Here is a 19808-nt window from a genome sequence, read left to right as displayed (position 1 = left end):
AAAATAGCCCCCTAAACAGCATTTCTTTAGCTTCAAATAACTTACCTGTAAGGGAGAATATGTGGATGTTTATATGTCAGTATGCAATCCAGTGTTATTTTTTGTACCATCTGATCCTGATGTAGCAACAACTAGGAATGATATTTTATAAAATAAATGAATGAAGTCAGATATACACATGCCATCAGATAGTAATTTACTTTTACTAATTTGCTAAATTAAAATTCTTAGAATCTAAATGTTTAGATGTGGGTTAAAGATGATTCATGACAATGGCTTTACATTGTCCTGGAGGTAACAGAAAATAAATAGAATGTATGTAGAGAACAAAACAAAAACACAACTCTGACAACTGCATCCCACATGGCAGACTCTCAGGTCTGTCTTTTGGCCAAGGCCAATTCCCTACATGACTTTAGGTTTACACCAACTGGATTGGTCCTGTAATGAGGGAAAGCTCTTATACCATGAAGGTAACCACAGTCAGTAAGATGCCAGGAAAGACCCAGCTCTGAGGCCTCTCTGATCAGTCCAGATTTTTGCTTCCTGTCGACAACTGAGAGTTTTGACTTCTGATTTTATAAACAAGTTACATCTGAATTATACATAAACTAAGGATAAATTCTGCCAAAATAATGTTTCATTTAAAAAACCTCCAAGTGAAAAGAGAAAATCTTATTTCCCCAGATAGCTTAGAATGACATCCCATGCTTAACTCTGCTTCTGACACCAGTTTTTTTTTTCTTCTGCAACCTTTCCTGAATTCAAGGTCATATACTATAACTGCAACGGACTACTACTCCACCTACTTTCATTCAGTCTACCGGATCCTGAAATGCTAGGGCTCCATAAGGCTAACTCGCCTAGCAATGCAAAGTAGCAGCTCTCTTGGTACAAACCCTTACTCCCTTCTAAAACCTAAATCTCATGGGACAACTAACATTTTGCTAAACCCACTGTTAACACAGCCAATCAATGTTTCAGTTCAGTTCAGTCGCTCAGTTGTGTTCGACTCTTTGCGACCCCATGAATCACAGCACGCCAGGCCTCCCTGTCCATAGCCAACTCCCGGAGTTCACTCAGACTCACATTCATCGAGTCAGTGATGCCATCCAGCCATCTCATCCTCTGTCGTCCCCTTCTCCTCCTGCCCCCAATCCCTCCCAGCATCAGAGTCTTTTCCAATGAGTCAACTCTTCACATGAGGTAGCCAAAGTACTGGAGTTTCAGTTTTAGCAGCATTCCTTCCAAAGAAATCCCAGGGCTGATCTCCTTCAGAATGGACTGGTTGGATCTCCTTGCAGTCCAAGGGACTGCAAAACACCACAGTTCAAAAGCATCAATTCTTTGGTGCTCAGCCTTCTTCACAGTTCAACTCTCACATCCATACGTGACCACAGGAAAAACCATAGCCTTAACTAGATGGACCTTTGTTGGCAAAGTAATGTCTCTGCTTTTCAATATGCTATCTAGGTTGGTCATAACTTTCCTTCCAAGGAGTAAGCGTCTTTTAATTTCGGCTGCAGTCACCATCTGCAGTGATTTTGGAACCCCAAAAAATAAAGTCTGACACTGTTTCCACTGTTTCCCCATCTATTTCCCATGAAGTCATGGGATCGGATGCCATGATCTTCGTTTTCTGAATGTTGAGCTTTAAGCCAACTTTTTTACTCTCCACTTTCACTTTCATCAAGAGGCTTTTGAGTTCCTCTTCACTTTCTGCCATAAGGGTGGTGTCATCTGCGTATCTGAGGTTATTGATATTTCTCCCAGCAATCTTGATTCCAGCTTGTGTTTCTTCCAGTCCAGCATTTCTCATGATGTACTCTGCATATAAGTTAAATAAGCAGGGTGACGATATACAGCCTTGACGTACTCCTTTTCCTATCTGGAACCAGTCTGTTGTTTAGTCACCCTCAATTTCTTTAAAATCCACTAAGTCAGTACTGTCTAAAACTGTTTCTCAAGGTATAGACAGTATCTGTTAGTTAAAAAATATATATTTAAAATGTAGAAATCAGCCCTAGTCAACAATTACTGAAAACCTAGAAGTTATTTGGGTAAAGAAAATGGTAGAGAAAAGTTCACAACTAACTACAGTGACAAGAATTAATTTTACTTACCTGAAGATACAGCTCATATAATTTCGATTCCAGATATAAGGCTCGTGGATTTGAAAACTTAGAGAAAACTTGCAAATGAGCAATTAGCTGCCTAAAATGCACAAAACAAACAAACAAAAGATACAGAGAGAAAAACAGAAAAAAGAAAAACCAGAAATAAAAACAGACATTATTTTTGTAAGATGATAGTATCTACCAGTTTTCTCTGACAAGTACTCTAAACATCTCAAATACAGTTTCACTGTTAATTACACTAGCAAGTTTTAATTACTTGAATTTAGGAAATCATTCTCCAGAAATTCCAAATCTCAGGCAGGCCCTTCTCTGAAATTCAGGCTCCCAACCTCAGAAAATCATTCAGGATGTGCTTAGAATGGTTTAAACACATATGGTTAAGCAAATATAGAAAGAAAGTAATCAAAACACTAACATATTCCAAAATTGAACACAGATGATTTTTGGAATGATCCTTTTTTTTCTGTCTAGTTTTTATGCAGTAGACAGGAAAGTGGAACATACTACGCTTCCTCACTTTCATATAACATAAAAACTGATGTCAGGCAACAGAGGTCCAAGTTTGGATAACCATGGCTCTTGCTTACCAAGAAACAGAAAGACAGAACAATGTTCTGCGGTTGGAATTTAAATTTGAAGATGGGGTTGCCTTCAAATAAACGGTACCATCAAAACAGAATGAGCAGAGAGCTTCTACTACATTTACATGTTCAACTTCCTAATACTTAAGATTCTGTGAGGCTTTAAAAACACTTGAGAAAACTGTTTTCTCTCTGTGTATAATTTAAAAGAGGTATTAAAACTTAAAAAAAAACAAAAACAAAAACCCTGAATGAATAAATTACAATCTTGAGAGATATTATTTGCCTATTTCAAGAACCTAAGCAGGGAGAAGTGAAGAGAGGTGGAAACAAAGCCACATGTGTGGTTCTGCCATTCTGAGCTGCTGACTTTGGGAAAAGTCACAGAATGTCTCAGCGTCTCATTTTTCATCTCAACTAAGAACAAGACTTTCAGCTTTTCTGCAGGACTGAATTAAAGAAAACAAGCTGTGGTACTTCAGTTCTTAAGAGCTTAGGGAACAACACATTTCTTTGCCTAAGAATAGGCAAAAAAAAAAAAAAAAAAAAAAAAGCAAAACTGAAAGTCTTACTAGTTAATATAGAGAAAAACAGTTGGAAATTATGACCTCTTTAGATATTGTAGAAAAACAGGGGTAAGGGAAGCACTATTATTATATTTAGCCTAAATGCCTGTGATGATTAGTCTTATGTGTCAATCTAAATTACCGTCCCAGCTATATAACAAAACACTAATCTAGGTGTTGTGATGAAAATATTCTTGTACATGTGGTTAACATCCACAACCAGTGGACTTTAAATAAAGGAGATGACCCTTAATAATGTGGGTGGGCCTTATCAAGTCAACTGAAAGCTGGAAGAACAAAAACTGATGTTTCCCAGAAAAGGAATTCTGCCATAAGGCTGTCACACTGAACTCCTACCCTATGAATTTCACATTTAAGACTACAGCATCAAATCCTGCCCCGGTTTCCAGCCTGCCCAACAAATTTTCTAGTAAGCTCTGACTGATACAATGTCTCTGTAATTACTTATCACTGAGCCTTTGCAGTTTTACAAAACACAATTTTAAAATCTATGGAAACACACATTCCTTTCCTCAACATTTACTAAGTACTTTTTATGTGCCATGTAGCCTTCAAGAGACAAACAGAAGTTAATTTACAGATTCTCATTAAATACCTACCAGTAAGGGGTATGTTCCACGGGTTAATAAAATTGGACTATGAATATACTGAGATGGCCTCCAGAAGAACGTGTTTATCCATTTACTTATACTTTCAATGATGGTGAATGCTAGCAACATTCTAGGTTTGGCTACAGGGGGCAGGGAAATTAACCAAGACATGGAATTGTCTTTAAAAAGCTTTAAATTTACATGGAAGATTTATTAAAAAAAAAATAATATCCATGGCAAGGAACAGCATCTGACCAGAGGAGCTGTTATCGAAGTTTGAAGGTGGGTAGATAACTAGATAATTTCCAGTTTAAAAGACAGGAAGAGCTTCACTGAAGAGGCAGTGTGAGAACTCGGCCTTGAAGTTATGACTAGAATTTCCCTTGGCAGCAATGAGGCAAGGGCACTGCAAAAAGAATGCTATAGCAAAGGTCCAAGGATAAGAACAAAGGATGTATGAGTGCCTGAGTAGCTTATTCATTCACTCAGCAAACAGGTATGAGGACAAACCTTTGGCCAGCTGTTATGCTGAAGCACACAAAGACAAACGCAGCAATCTCTGTCTTAGGGGAAGTAGTAGGCGACAGAACGCTCAGAGCTGTGGAGAGGCAGAGCAGGGAGGTTGGGCCATGATCTTTCTCGCCCCTGTGCTTTATACACTATTTCCATCAGCCAGCAAGTCCTGTGCCTGGTAAACTTGTTTCTCAGCTCCAAAGGTGATCTCCTCTTTGTAAAAGTCTTCCCTTTGTGGTAGAATTATTATTATCTTTTTTACTGTGCTCCTGTAACTTCTTTAAAAACATTTCTTCTATTAAAATATTTCACCAGGCATTAGACTGCTTCCAGCTCTGCAGAGGCTAAAGACTGTTCATTTCTGTAGCTCTGCAATTAGCAGAAGAACCTCAATACAACTGCTAAATGCTAGGCGAACAGATGAATCATGGGAAAGACTCAACAAGTGGGCATGTGAGATTGAGATGCAAAATGTTACAGTAACACAGCAGCACCAATCTGGTGAATCCCTGGCACTTCAATTCAGACAATCTTTAAGTAAGCTGAAAGCACAGTCCCTTCTTTTTTCTAAGATTTCTAACAATTTAGGTAAATGAATAATCCAGAGAGCCGGAAAGAGAATATAACAGCATGAAAAAGTGAAGAAAGCCAAAAGTCATCAAGACAGAAGTCAAAAGATAAAGTTGAGAGTGCTGACACCCTTATTTATAAAAGAAAAGATGTTCCATTCTGTGTTCCCCTAGCACACAAACATAATGTCCCAGTGCTATGGAAGAGAACAGCAAAGGTCAAGGCCATTTACCTGCTACAGGCCCCAGGGCTCTCATCTATAAAAAGGTGCTACGAACAGATGATTCCAAAGTCCCTCAACTCTAACACACTGCAGCTAAACAAGAAAAAATAAAAAATAAGCAAGCAAAGGAAAAACACTCAGAACACTAGCAGTTTTCTTAGGCTATAAAAGAAAATCCTGGGAAGATGCAGCAGTCTGGTAAATAATTATCTGAGTAATTTCATCTCATTCCTGGCTACTTCACAGGCGGTCATTCGAGGTCTCTTCCTGCCCTTCCCTAACCCTAACCCTGGACTGGAGCCCTGGACCTTTCAGCAATGCTGAACCTACTTTGCCGCAGCTCTTCTTGTCTTTTTCTTCTGTGCGGGTTCCTCTTGGGGCCCCAGCTCTTCCTCCAGCTCGTCGTCGTCTCTGGCGGCAGTTTCCTCTTCTACTTCCTCTATTGCCAGCCCTCTGCCTTTTCTTCGCAGATCCTGGGTTGGCGCAACCTGCAGATCTGCTGGGTAATACTCATTGCTACAGTGGAAAGAGAGTGATAAGAGACAGATATTCTAAATGCTTGTGACAAATGTGTGCCCCCAGTTCACAGACTCACACACAGAAGAAACACCAGAGGCCCCTTAGTGGAGGTCTTCTACAACATTTAAATTCAGCCTCTCTTAAGGACCTTATTTGACAAGTCAATCACTAACTGCAGAAGAGAGCCTGCTTCATTGTTACACTGTTGAGAATAACTGAAATGTCTATTTTGGACTAAGCTGAAATCGGCCTCCCTGTCTCTGGAACCACAACTCGGGGAGGAGTGCGTAGGGGTAGATTATATTACAGTGTTTAAATCATGCTGTATGTGTATCCCAGATACATTGTTTTCAGGATGTCCTTTCAAAAAGAGGGCCACAACAAATTCCAGTCCTCCAGGTATGGCCTGGTAAGACAGGGGGGACTATCAATTCTGTTGCTTTTGAGGGAAGTCACAATATGACAGACTCGAATGGAAAGTCCAGGCAATGAAAATCAGTAATGCTTCATGTTTTGGCTCCTCTAAGCTTGTGCAGTTGGTGTTCGTATGTGTTACTGAATTCCATAGCTTAAATTTTGGTCCACTGTTGTAGGTAACTAATATTACCTTGAAGGCTATTGTTCAGTGCATTACTTTTGTGTCACTTTGGTTCATTAATCTAACAATTATATTGTCTATTCTGTGTATAACACTGGGTTATAGATGTAAGGAAACTGATCAGCCCGACTAAGTCCTCACTCAAAAATATACTGACACATGTTTGAGGACAGCATCCTACAAACACACCTTGAAAAACTATACTACAGGTTAATACACTACACCACACCTGGAGGCCTAAGACACTATCATGCTCAATGCTATATTCTTAGCTAGCAGGATCTTTCCCTTAATAAATTAAAAAAAAAAAAAAATGAATGAATTGAATGAATGAAATGAACAAAGTTGCTCTGTCCTTTACAAATTGTACCATCACTATTTAAAAACATCTGTATTATACTCTCAACGCTCAATTAACCAAATGACGTATTTTTAACCTTTACCTCCAAGCACAGCATGCTCATTCATTCATTTACTAATTAAGATAGTTCATACAAAGCACTTATAAGAGGGTCTATAAGACACAGCAAGTAGTCATTAAATGTCACCTATTATTAAGATACTGTTTCTATTGTTAGTCATTCATTCCTGCTGCTGGTTTGGGCTTCTTAGAAAATGTTTACAAGGGATTCACAGTTAGTACTAATATCAAATTATTTGAAAAATATTTAAAAGTATAAATGTATAACCCCCCAAAAGTAAAAGCCTATAATGTATTTCAAAGCCAGACTTAAAGGTAACTCTTGGGTTTTCCATTAGTTTGGATCATCTATCAAGATATTGGTTACAGGTAGTAAGTGCCAATTAATCTTAAACATTTTTTAAAAATTATATCTTTTCAGTCATTATCTTTTTAAACTCAAGAGACTCACTTCCTGTTACAGCCTCCTCTCTCCATCCCCACCCCTACAGTACCTAGCCCTACTAGAGATAGACGTTTACATGAGGCTAAGGAGTAATTTATTTCTTTACGGAAAAACTTAAAAAATCAACATGACAGGAACTTCATGTCCTACTAACAGCTTTAATACCAGCTTACATAGGTACAGCTCCTTGAAATTCACGAAACAAATGATAAACATTACTTTACATGATCTTCAAAACAAGGAAAGGAAGCTAAATGTCACTGTTCTCGTTCTAGAAATAAATTAAAGCCCAAAGAGTGAAAAAGAGAAAATCATCACACTACTACCACCGTATCTGTTGACTTGTGTGCATCTTTGCTTTGTAACCTTTCCCAGAATGAATTATTCATGCAAACCTTTTTATTTATGCATGGGATCCTTTCTCCTCTTACCTATTCAAAGACAGGGCTCTAGCGATTTTACCCCCTCTGGCATGACTAATTTCCCCCCCCTTTTGGATCACTCATACCAGCATTACATACAGAGACTGTTTAAGTTAAACAGTAAAACCACAAAAGGCCCTCTTTCCGTTCCCACACTTCCTTCCACCTATGTCTGCTTCCTTTCTACAAGAACTGTCCATCCTTGTCATTTCCATTTTTCTTCTCCATTTTCTCTGAAGCCCATTTTAATCATACTTTCATCCCTATCAGATTAACTAAAACAACTCTTGTTAAGGTCAATTCTAAAGCCAAAAGTCAATTCTTATTCTTCATCTAATTGATGTCTTAGAGATCTGAGTCCACTGATTACTTTAAGAAATACTGAGTGGTCTTAGTTCTTCTATTACTCTTTCCTGAACTCCTTTGCTGGTTCCTTAACCTCTGAATATTGCAGATGGTCCTTGGAAATCTTTTCTCCCTACATTTACACCCCAGGTGTGACTTCACTCCCTATACTTTTAAAATCCATCTATATACTGATGAGTCTCAAATTTCTTATCTTAAAAGCAAACCTTTCCTTTGAACTTTAAACTCCACCTTCAACTGTCTACTTGAAATCTCTACTTAGATGTCTGTTTAGTGTCCCAAGCTTAATATGTCTTTAAACAAAACAAAACAAAACAACTCTTGATCTTCCCCACAAATCGGCAAACTTCTGCATTTCTTCCAATCTCAGTCAATGGTTAACTTTCTTCTTCCAGTTGCTCAGGCCCAAAAAAACCTTATAGATATACTTAATTTCTCCCTTTTTTCCTTCCTGCATAACCCCCACCACTCACAATCCCTATCCTACATGTAATGTTAGCAAATGCCTCAGGTTAATCTAGTTGTGATTCTTCAAAAACGTATCGTTTTAAATTGAAATCTGAAAAGTGTCCAGAATTCAACTACTTCTCACCATCTGCATTACTCCCACCATGGTCAAGTCACCATCATTTCTTGCACAGATTTTTGCCATCTCCTCCCAACTCCCCTCCCCAGTCCTTCTGCCCTCACCACTTCTGTCCCACAGTCCATTCTCAAAACAGAAGCCAGAAAAATCCTCGAGAAAACATTAGTTGCGTAATCCTTGTTTAAGCTTCCCAAAGGCTTTCTATTCCACTGACGATAAAAACCCAAGTCTTTACTGCCACTTCAAAGCCCCTACACAAATTCATTCTCCTGTTAAATTTTTTGCTTTCACCTCCAACTACTTTCTTCCTGGATCACCCTGCTGTTCCTTGGGAAGGCTGGCAGGCCGTGGTCTGTGGTCTGCCCAACCAACCCTACACCATTTTCCCATGTAACAAAATGATAACGGAAAATTTACCTTTGATTGACTAGTACTGTTCTATATTCTGCACCCCTTATCTTTAGCGTTTTAAAGCAATCTGACTCTTCACAGAGCGTATCTAGTCAAAGTAAAACAGTACTCCAGAAAGTTCTTGTTATTCTTTAAGAGCACATTCCTCAGCGTCATGAGAAACATTCAAGAGGTTCAAAACAGAGTGGCTGGGGTTGAGTTACCTGAAAGTGCTTTTAAGCCCTAGGCAGGCGAAACAACAATGAACAATAGGGCAAGAAACAACAAGGCCACTGTGCATTGATCTAAGTCAGTACGGCCTTTCTCACTTTGCAACCTGGAATTTTTTAACACCATTTATGAGCTGGTTAGATTTTGATTCATGTAAGAACAAGTGAACAAAACTAGTTTATTTGTTATTCACAGAGCCGGTGCTTTAGAGATGTGCTAGTGATTTGAAAAGATGACAGATGTAAGAACTCAGCCAATCTGGGAATTTCACTTTGTACCTTCTCTTCCTCATACCCTACTAGGGACATATTCCTAGCAAAGAACACTTACTTGATAAATCTCAAGAAAAGTGGGGAAAGCTCCCTGGACCGTGGCTCTACCCTTTCTGGGAATTTTGCCAGAGCTCGCCAGAGCAAAAAACGAAAATTGGTGTGGTCCAGTCTTTCCTGAAGGTCAGTTTTCAATGTCAACTGCTTGTGATAAAGAGTTCCAACGTTTCCTTCCTGAGTCTGCTCCCAATTTGCATCTCCAATAGACTTCTCCTCATCTCTTGTGTCATTCTGCAGTTCTTTCTCTGAAAGAAAAAAGGTCATCATAACCAGAAGAGAAATATTACTAATAACATCTATGTATGTCTTCCAGTGGGGGAATTTCCTTCTCTAGTAATACAAGCAAACAATAAAGCGTATCCAAAGGTTATTAAAGATAATTTATTTCTCATTTCTGTTTCCCAATTTCATGTGTAATTAAGCAACAGAAATGAGGGAATTCCCTGGCTGTCTAGTGGTGAGGACCCTGCCCTTCCACTGCAAGTAGAACAGTTTCAACCCCTGGTTCAAGAACTAAGATCCTGCAAGCCTCACAGCGTGGCCAAAATAATTAATAAACAATCATTCCCCCCACTCCTCAGTTCTCTTCTTTAAATTCCTTTACATACCAGCATGTGTAGCTGCTTTTTCTAGATGCTCACAGTAGACTTTCCAAAACTGCTTATTTTCCATTCCATGTGCATAAGAACTAAGAGTAAAGATTATAAAACAAACATGTGATATAGGTCTTATTTTGAGAGATCTCATAGGGAAAAAAAAAGTAAAAAAGGATATAATTAAAATATTAAGTTATCCCTGAATTGAGTCATAAGCAACTTTTATATTTATTTTTCAAAACGCTTGCACTACTTAGAACTAATAGTTACGCTTTTGAGAGGGCACACATATTTCCAATCTGACAAAAAGGGTAGACCACCTGAAGACAAATGCCTACAAAAGAACAGATTTCTATAAATGAGACACAACATATGCATTTTTCATATGATTATGACAGTCCTTTAGAATTAAACGGTTTTGGATACTAGATAGCGAAGGTTTTAAGAAGTCCTTATTTTTAAATTAAAGTTTGGCTCAATGATTTTATATATATATATAAATAAAATTATGTATTATAATTTTTAGTTTTATTATTATATTACTGTTACCATAAAAAATTCAATAATATAGACATGCAACATAAAGTAAAAAGAGGAAGTTCCTCAAAGTGATTTCAAAGCACAGAGAAACATATATAAAACACCTGACTTGTCAAACACTTGGTATCAGACAGAATAATTAGTGTTTATCTTTTCTTCACCTTGTCCCAGAGTGTCTTTAAGGTAACTATAAATACTATACACATCCAGTCATTTAAATCATGCCCTGGAGGACAATACTGGCTCCATCATTCTGCAGTAATGAAAGCACAACAGCTTCATCCATTTCACCCAGGCTTACCTTATGAGTTCAATAACAGGATCCCAGAGAGCACTGAAGTTTACATACAACATGCCTAATAAATAACGAAGTGGCACCTGCAATCATAGAGAACTAGTTCAGATCAGCATCGAAATGCAAATATCCTGACTTAGGACAACCTGAGGTTTGGAAGGAAGCTTGTGTTTTAAGAAAAAAAACTTCTGGTACCAATTCAGATTTCAGTTACAGTAATTTTCCTCCTCTCCCCAAAATGTCACTGGCTATTCAACAGAAAAGAATCACTAAAGCAAACCTAGTATTCGAACCCACTCCAGATGTTTATGCAGGAAAAATGTATCTGAATAAACAGATTTGACTCATGATTAAACTCATTCCTAACAAACATTGCCATCACCTGACTAGACAAAATGTGAACAGTAACCAGGAAAGTACAGGTGCCTAAGAATCCAGCACAGTACTCTGTGAGTGGCAGCTGAGGCTTCACGAACAGATATGAGTTCTTAAGACTATACATCAAGAATTTAGTTCAGAGGATCTGAAGTCTTCTCAATCCCTTTTGGAATGACAACCACTGTCACCAGCATCCCCGTGTGCTCAGGAAGCATCATGTAACATAGTAGTTTCACTGTTATTGGGGGGTGGTGCTTGTATCTACTTTAGCAGCAGAACCCTTTTCCAAGTGAAACATAACATAGGACATACAAAACAAGTTAGGAACAGAACTGCTCTGACAGAAAGGGGAATGCCTCCACTGGCCTTCTTCCCAAAGGGATCATGATATATCATCAAGGGTCATGGACAGAAAATGCCTCATAGAAAAGGTAGAGGGCTGACATCCTGCTGCACTGAAAAAATCTGGAGGTGAGTTGCTATTCAGTTGCTACATTGTGTCCGACTCTGCAACCCCATGAACTGCAGCACATCAGGCTTCCCTGTCCTTCACTATCTCCTGGAGTTTATTCAAACTCATGACCATTGAGTTGGTGATGCCATCCAACCAAGAGACTCTCAAGAGTCTTCTCCAGCACCACAATTTGAAAGCCTTAATTCTTTGTATCTGGCTGTTAACTGGACATTTCTCCTCCTGCTGCCACCTACTTACTATTTACCCCTGTGTGTGCTTAGTCGCTCAGTTGTGTCCGACTCTTTGAGACCTCATGGACTGTAGCCCACCAGGCTCCTCTGTCTGTGGGGATTCTCCAGGCAAGAATACTGGAGTGGGTTGCCATGCCCTCCTCCAGGGGATCTTCCCAACCCAGGGATCAAACCCAGGTCTCCCACATTGCATGTGGATTCTTTACCATCTGAGCCACCAGGGAAGCTCCCTTATTCTCACATACTATACACACTCAGAAGAAGGGAGGATAATAGAGTATTGTTGCTATTGAAAAGGCTGCAGAGTCATTTATCTCAAAACACTGAACAGAGCTGGGAATTTATTTAAAAAATTTTTTTTAATTTCTTTTTTTAAAAAAATTCTCTCCACTTTTCTACTTGGTATACTTCCCTTTTATAAAAAAAGCTAGTGAGGCAGATCTTAAAGTATAAATTAAATAATAAAGTGTTTTACCTCCTGTAACGGCCCATCAGGGACTACAGACTGCACTACATCATGCCTGAGTTTTCTCAAATGAAGAAGCTTCTCTCTGTAATCGTTCACAGTGGCTGGCACGAGTTCTGCCTGGCGCAGTATAGCGAAGACAGACTGATGCTCTGAGAGCCCATCATCCTGAACAACCACAGGAAACCAAGAGGAACGTCAGTGTTTTTATTTTCCAAAAAGAGTATCAAATGTGCACAGAAGTCTGAAAGATAAAAACTGGCATATATTAATGTTTTAAATTAAATAAGTAACACATTTTTGGAGTAAATGATTCTTTCTTCTTCACACTACTTACTTTTTGGTCAGTAATTTATGTTTAAGGTCTAGCACAGGCATGAAAAGTAAAAAAATCTCTAGACTGGCAACATTTGTCAAAATAAAGCAAATGTATATATACTTTTACTATACAATTCTATTTCTAAGTAGAAGTAATTTCTACTTCTGGAAGCAATCATTTGTGTTACTGTACAGATACCTGTGTAAGGATGTATACAGCAGTATTATTGGAAATGATGAAGACTACCAATAACCCACCTAAGCATCCACTGAGAGAGAACTGGTTAAATACAACATTTTAAACCGTGGAGCAGTATTCAAACTTCAAAAGAAATGAGGTAGGGCTGGAGGAACTGATATGGAAAACCCTGTGTGACACCATTTGTTTAAATTATATAAGTATGTACTAAATTATATACATATGTACAAAAGTCTAACAGTCACCAAGTAACTGGATTTTCAGTGATGGCCTTACTGAAGGGGTGGGAAAAAGAATTACAATTTTTCTTTCTTCAAATTTTGTGATAGATATTTACATAGTATTTGAATTTTCTGCAAAATTATCATTTTAGGAAAAATAATATCATATTACTTTTTTTAAAAGTTATCCAAAATGAACAGTTAAAATACCTCCATTAATTCCGGAAGCTGAACCTCAAAGTGGTTTAGGATCCTTATTGTCAAAAGTCGAATCTACGGGAATTAAAAGGCATGTTTCAAACTCCAAAGTTGAAATGCAAGAAGAAACTGATAGAGTCAATGAGAGCTAGAGTTAAGTTTCATGGAATTATAAATGATACATCTACCACTTGTCAGAGTAATACATGTTTATTCTATTTTTTATTTCATATTCTAACACCAACCAACACCTTACTCAAATGGTCCATGGGACAATTAATGACCAGACTAGGCTGAGAAGATAACGAAACCATAAAACCATGCTCATAAAACCATGTTGTTATTTTGAACTATGACACTATAAGCATCTCTATAATATAAGTGCAAAGATTCTGACTGAACTTCTAATTCCATTGAAATTAGTGATCCTTATTTATAAATAACATGTTCCGGTATTTCTATATACCTTAAAGAGCAGCAGAATCACCTAGAAGTCTTTGAAAAATCATGTAGATATTTTACTTCAACCCTATGCCTGCTGAATCAGAACTTGGGGCTGTGGGGAGTCAGAATCTATATCTTTAGAAAGCTCCCTAATTAATCCTGCTGTAATCAGCTTGTAGGTCAGTGTTTAGGAATCACGGCTTTAAACAGAAACCACCTCAAAGCAGCATTTTCTGATTAAGGAGCTTGACAACCCCTGGTAATACAAATAAAAACAAAAGATGAGAGGCAGAGAATACACCACAAAACCACAGTACCTTGGATATACCAGTCGAAATGTTTGCTTGTAACTTGGGAAATAATTCCATTAAAGCCTCTTCCGAAAGTGGCCCCCTGCAGCCACATAAGGATAATCTCTGATAATAGAGATCAGCCAACAGCAACACAGACGGCTCCAAAGGAAACGTTCTGCAACGAGATATTTATTAGACCCCAAGTGTGCCACACACCCCAAAGAAGTCAGGCTATACTAAAAACCACAGAAGATTATCACTGACGGAAATATAAGACAGAACAGGTAAAAATTATATGTGGACATTTAGCATCACTTAAGACATGAAGAATCTGAGGCTCAGCAATAGTGAGTCACAAGCTCAAGGACACACAGCCAAGTGGAGGCAGAGATAGGATTATAATACTGTATTGTGACTAAAGTCCAATGCTGTCTTTTCAGCAATAAATGACAATGACATATGAGAGGATATGTAATATTTGTGGGGTGTTTTCCATGTGCTAGGCACTGAGTTATGAGGGAAGAGGTACAGAGCAGGGGCTGCCACACCAGCTCTGGGGTAGGGTAGTCAGCCCATCCCCATCAGAGATGGAACCCCGAATAAGCCACTTAACCACTGTGTACTATCCTCCAACAAATATGTATTGAGTGTCTACCATGTACCAGTGACTTTTCCTAGATATAGCAGGAAACCATGGAAAAAGTCCCTTTTTCTAATAGCAGAATATAGCCCACAAGTAAATAATTAATGACAGTGGTGAGGATGGTGGACAAAAACAAATTGGGGAAAGGAGGCTGGACTGAGAAGGCTGGTGTGGGGGAGAGGGGGAGGGTGAGGGGTGGTCACGGAAGGCAGAAACTGAAGAAGTCAAGAAGTGAGCTGCAGGACACCTGGAAGAAAAGCATTCCAGGCACAGGGAACAGCAATGCTAATTCCCAGATAGGTGTGCCTGCCTCTGTGAGCAGAATTGAGGCAGCCACTCCAGCTGGAACAGACAGAACGAGGAGTGATGGGGGATGAGGTCAGAAGCCAGGGCTAAGATTACAGAGCCCCAAGGAACACCGTGAGGACTGTGGACTTCATCCCACGGGAGCTGGATACCATGAGTGCAGGGTTTCTCAACAGTGGCTCCACTGTCGTGTGGACCAGGGACTTCGTTGTAGGCCTGTCCTGTGCGCTGCAGGACGCTCCTCTACCCACCAGACCCCACTGGCAGCCCCCAGTTGTGACAATCAAAAAGTCTCCAGAATTGCCCCTGGCTAAAATTCAGTGTCAGAGGGTTGTTGGCAAAAGAGTGACATGTACTCTTTCAACTGAAAAGAACTGCTGTTGATGGGTACAAAACGGACAGCAGCAGGGCCAGGATGGAAGCAAGGAACCTTGTTAGGAAGCTAATGTCGTCATCAGATGAGAGATGGTGGTTCCCAACAGGGCAGCAGTGGGTACTGAGCACCTAGGAGTCTGGACTTAATTAAGAACGTTTTTTGGGTTGTGCTGGGTCTTCACTACTGCACGGACTTTTCTCTAGTTGCAGAGAATGGGCTACCCTAGCTGTGGTGCGCAGGCTTCTCATTACGGTGGCTTCTCTTGTGGAGCAACAAGCTCTAGGGCATGCGGGCTTCAGTAATTGCAATTCCCGGGCTCCAGAGCACAGGCTCCAGAGCACAGGCTCAGTAGCTGTGGCTCACGGGCTTAGTTGCTCCACAGCATTTGGGACATCCCCATATCAGGGGATCAAACCTGTGTCTCCTGTATTGGCAGGCGCATTCTTTATCGCTGATCCACCAGGGAAGCCCCTGAATTTATTTAAGAGCTCTAATTCTCCCATATTATAATGTGAACAGTACCTCCAGTTCAGGGAGTTGTGAAGATTGCATTAATTAACATACAGAAAGTACTCAGAAGAGAGACCAGCACAAAATAAAAATACAATAAATGCAATTTGCATAGTTATCACTGCACTCAGGGTTTGATTCAATCTCTAGAAGGGATATACTGCTATTCCTTTTTGAGAATAAAGTGGAGATGAACTAACTCAAGGCTATCGAGCTGGTAAGTAGTAGAGACAAGGTTCAAATCCAGATTGTCGTGGCTGTGAAACCTCTGGCTTAACCAACAACCAGCCCACATCAGCACATAGGCCTCCACCTACAACTTTTACAACTGGAGTTTTCACCGCCACCCTCCAAGCTGATCCATTCCTGTTAGAGGTTTCCAGACCTCCAAGGCTAAGAGCACCTGCCTGGGAGACCAGCTGGCCTTCTGCAGGGGACAGACAAACCCTACTCTGTTATGAGTGCCTTTCTGTTTCAAAACCTCCACAGATGCCTTAAATTCTTCCCACTAAAGAACACAGTGTGAGAACTTTGATGATTTTAAAGAAACTGTGGTTAGGGGGCAACATATGTAATATGATAAGTAGGATGACAGCAAATTCTCTCCTTAAAGGAATTTGAGGCAATTCAATTAACAGTAGAGACAGGGCTGCCTTGCCCAGATTGTATTATTGCAGTAAATCTCCAAACTGGTCTCTTTTATCCTCCTTCAGTCTCTTCTCAATATAGCAGCTGGAGTGATCCTGCTTCAGCCTGAGTCACTCCCCTATCAAAAAAAAAAAACAAACCCAGGGCTTTCCCTTTCACTCTGGAGTAAAAGCCCAGGCCCTGCGATGGCCAGAGGTCAAGCTCTGCCCGCCACCTCCACCTCGCCTACTACCACTCCTAGCTCCGCTCAGGGACAGTGGCTCCCTGATGCTCTAGTCAGGCACTTGCATGGAGCCCCAGCGCTCACATCTCCCCCAAGCCCCCAACATCCCCATGGCTTACTCCCTTACTGCTTCTGTGATTCTGCTCAAATGCCCCCTTCTTCGTAAGGACTTCCCTAGTTAAAAATCCTATTGTTCCCAACCTCCAGACTCGCCCTATCCCAACTTTACTACTGTCCAACAGGCTACATATTTTAAAATACGTAGTTGACTAGTGTGTTAGCACCATGATGGCAGGGAATTTTGTGTTTCATATACTGTGTCTCCCAGTGCCCAGAATAGGGTCTGGTATATGAGAAAAGCAGTAACTATTGAATGAAGTAAATGAACAAATATATTTTTAAAAGCATGGAGATAAATTGGATTAGACTCTGGAAACGGAAGCAAACTACAAGAATTTCAAACGGCCTCATCTTTAGAAGTGGTGCTAAGCTGAATGGCTCCCAGTAACGGCCTGTGATACTATAAATTTACATGCACAATACAGTACCTTTTACAAAGATGAATCATCTTTAAAGACTGTATCTGAAATGTTCTTATTTTAACTGAAGTATTTAAATTGATAATAAATTTGCTATGTGAATACAGCTCAGGTAAAAAACAGATCCAAGATTTCACAAACACAGAAGCCTTTATATCTGATTCATCATTAAGCTGAATGGAAGGTATGTCTACTCACAATACTAAGTTCTTCACCCGTTCCACAGGAACCAAACGAAGAAGTTCAGAAGATTCTTCCAAACCTAGCAGAGTATTTACAGCTTGACAAAGAACAAATAAGTTTCCTAAAGGCAGAAAAACAGGAGAGACCACATTATTTATTTCTTTGATACAATAACTATCAGACCTCTCATTTATCTACCACTTGGTATTTATACAGAGCTCCTAAATTAAAGTGAATCTGTGCCTTCTAAAGGATTTTCTGTCAAACGTCAGAATATAACAGAAAGGAACTGAAAGAGGTTTCAAGTCTTTAACTTTCTTAAGAGAAAAATATATTCAGAAATAGAGAGTAAAAATATATGTTCCCTTCAACTGAGATGAGAAAATTCAATGGTTCTACTGACTGGCATTATCAAAATTAGAACTTTTGAGGAGAACAGACTTAGACTTTCTAAAAGCTAAAAAATTATCTTTGTATAAAACTCAAGTTGATTTCATGACTCCAATTTATAAGAAATCACATATCTAATGGCTACCATCTATAATCCCCTCAATTTATGTTAGTTAGATAATCATCTAAATCTAGATCAAAGGTTGGCAAACTATGACCCCCAAGTCAGATTGTGTAGGTAGTCTGGTTTTATATGGAGAAGGCAATGGCAACCCTGGTTTTATATGGGCAACAAAATGAGAATGCTTTTCCCATTTTTAAAGGGTTGTTTAAAACAACAAATAAACAGAATATGCCACAAAGACTGAAGACTGAACGTGGCCCACAAAAGCTAAAATCTTTACCGTGTGGTCCTTTACACAAAAAAATTGCTGACCTCTGCTCTAGCCTTAGAACAAGGCTATCCAATAGAACCTTCCGCAATGGTAGAAATGCTCTATACATGTGCCAGTGTGTAGCCACAATCCAATATGGCAGTCACTAGCCACACGTGGCTACTGAGCACTGGAAATTCTCTAAACATGTCTGTTTAGTATCTAAATAGATACTATCTATTTAGTATCTAAATAGATACTAAACACAGAACATAGTACATTAATATTTAAATGAGTGACTACCATATATACAGATTAGGAAAAAAATACTGAGCTAGAATAAAACAAAATACCTACTTTTATTTATTTTTTAATTGTAGCAAAATTTTAATACTTACCTTCTTTTGATCAAAATGCTTACTTTTAAACTGCTGTTATCAGGGAGTAGGGAGAGATGGACAGGTATACAACAGGAATGGTGTTTGGGACAGGGCAATCTAACTCTCCCTGGATGAGTCGAAGGCCTTCCTAGAGATACTGTGCTGGCATTGTTTTGAAAGCTAAGTAAGAGTTCACTGAATGATGACAGACCTAGAAAGGACTCCAGGCAGAAGGGACACATATGTAAGGGTAGCTGGAGCGGGTACAAGAGAGTGTCTTGCTCAGAATAAGTAAATGCTGAAGGACAAGTGTACACTGGGGCTGGACTGGGCACAGAAGATGCAAATAAGACACAAGCTGGTACTCGAAGTTGTATCTCATTTCTTTGACAGTAGCGTTACTGAATTTACTGAATTTACTCAGGCAAATATTCAGACCATCCTGACCTGATTACGAGGTGGAGCCCTCGTAATTACATCTCAGCCTCTTTCTTCCCTATTTATACTCAGGGGGGTTCTGCCAGAATACAATGACGGTACTATTCTCTGGTACCCATGTGTTTACAGTTCCTCTGGGTGTGCCAGGAAAGACAGACAAGAGAACAAATGGTGATTGTAACTGACCTTTTCCAAAGCTCCCTCTGTCAACAGTCATGAAGAGTGACTCGATGAAGTAGGTGACTAGTGGTATCACCTTCTCTTTCTCCAGGGGCCTGTCCAAGAAGTGGAGAGAAAAATGGAAACACTCAACCTGGCATTCAACAACTTTTTCATGAAATAGCAAAAAAATGACTAATAAATATTTTCATCAGTTTGCTAAAATACTTTTCACAATTTAACACAGTTGATTTTCTCACCTAATATGAGGTAACACAACAAGGGCCGCCCAAGAACATGAAAGGTAAGTAGTATCTTGATTCGGGGGTGACTGAATTATAGATAAAAGATGTTCCAACACTGAGATCTGTTCCTTTCCTTCCTTGGATTTCGTCGTCTTCTGCCTTATATAGGATCTGAAAGAAGAAAAGATGAATATTTAAAATAAGAAAAGAGATAATTGCTTTTGCCCTCTGA

The 19808-nt window shown here is 39.3% G+C and overlaps 1 protein-coding gene across 1 annotated transcript in view; it reads right to left on the bottom strand.

Moving 5' to 3' along the window:
- UTP20 (UTP20 small subunit processome component) overlaps positions 1-19808 on the bottom strand; it is an 86270-nt gene that overhangs the window by 51301 nt on the left and 15161 nt on the right. The window contains exons 13-24 of the mRNA XM_086400962.1: positions 19592-19747; positions 19359-19447; positions 17606-17711; positions 14187-14337; positions 13438-13500; positions 12499-12657; positions 10947-11023; positions 10118-10197; positions 9511-9754; positions 5533-5718; positions 2124-2214; positions 46-131 (exon numbers count right to left, since the gene is read on the bottom strand). Coding sequence (XP_086257088.1) covers positions 46-131; positions 2124-2214; positions 5533-5718; positions 9511-9754; positions 10118-10197; positions 10947-11023; positions 12499-12657; positions 13438-13500; positions 14187-14337; positions 17606-17711; positions 19359-19447; positions 19592-19747 — 1488 coding nt within the window. The remainder of the gene's footprint in view (positions 1-45; positions 132-2123; positions 2215-5532; positions 5719-9510; positions 9755-10117; positions 10198-10946; positions 11024-12498; positions 12658-13437; positions 13501-14186; positions 14338-17605; positions 17712-19358; positions 19448-19591; positions 19748-19808) is intronic.

The sequence above is a fragment of the Bos grunniens genome, chromosome 5 (assembly GCF_055505025.1).
Source record: "Bos grunniens cultivar Pamir isolate PY7600 chromosome 5, Bosgru_T2T1.0, whole genome shotgun sequence".
Taxonomy (NCBI): Eukaryota; Metazoa; Chordata; class Mammalia; order Artiodactyla; family Bovidae; genus Bos; species Bos grunniens.
Note: the sequence above shows the minus strand (reverse complement) of the source record. Positions and strands in the feature narration are given on the sequence as shown.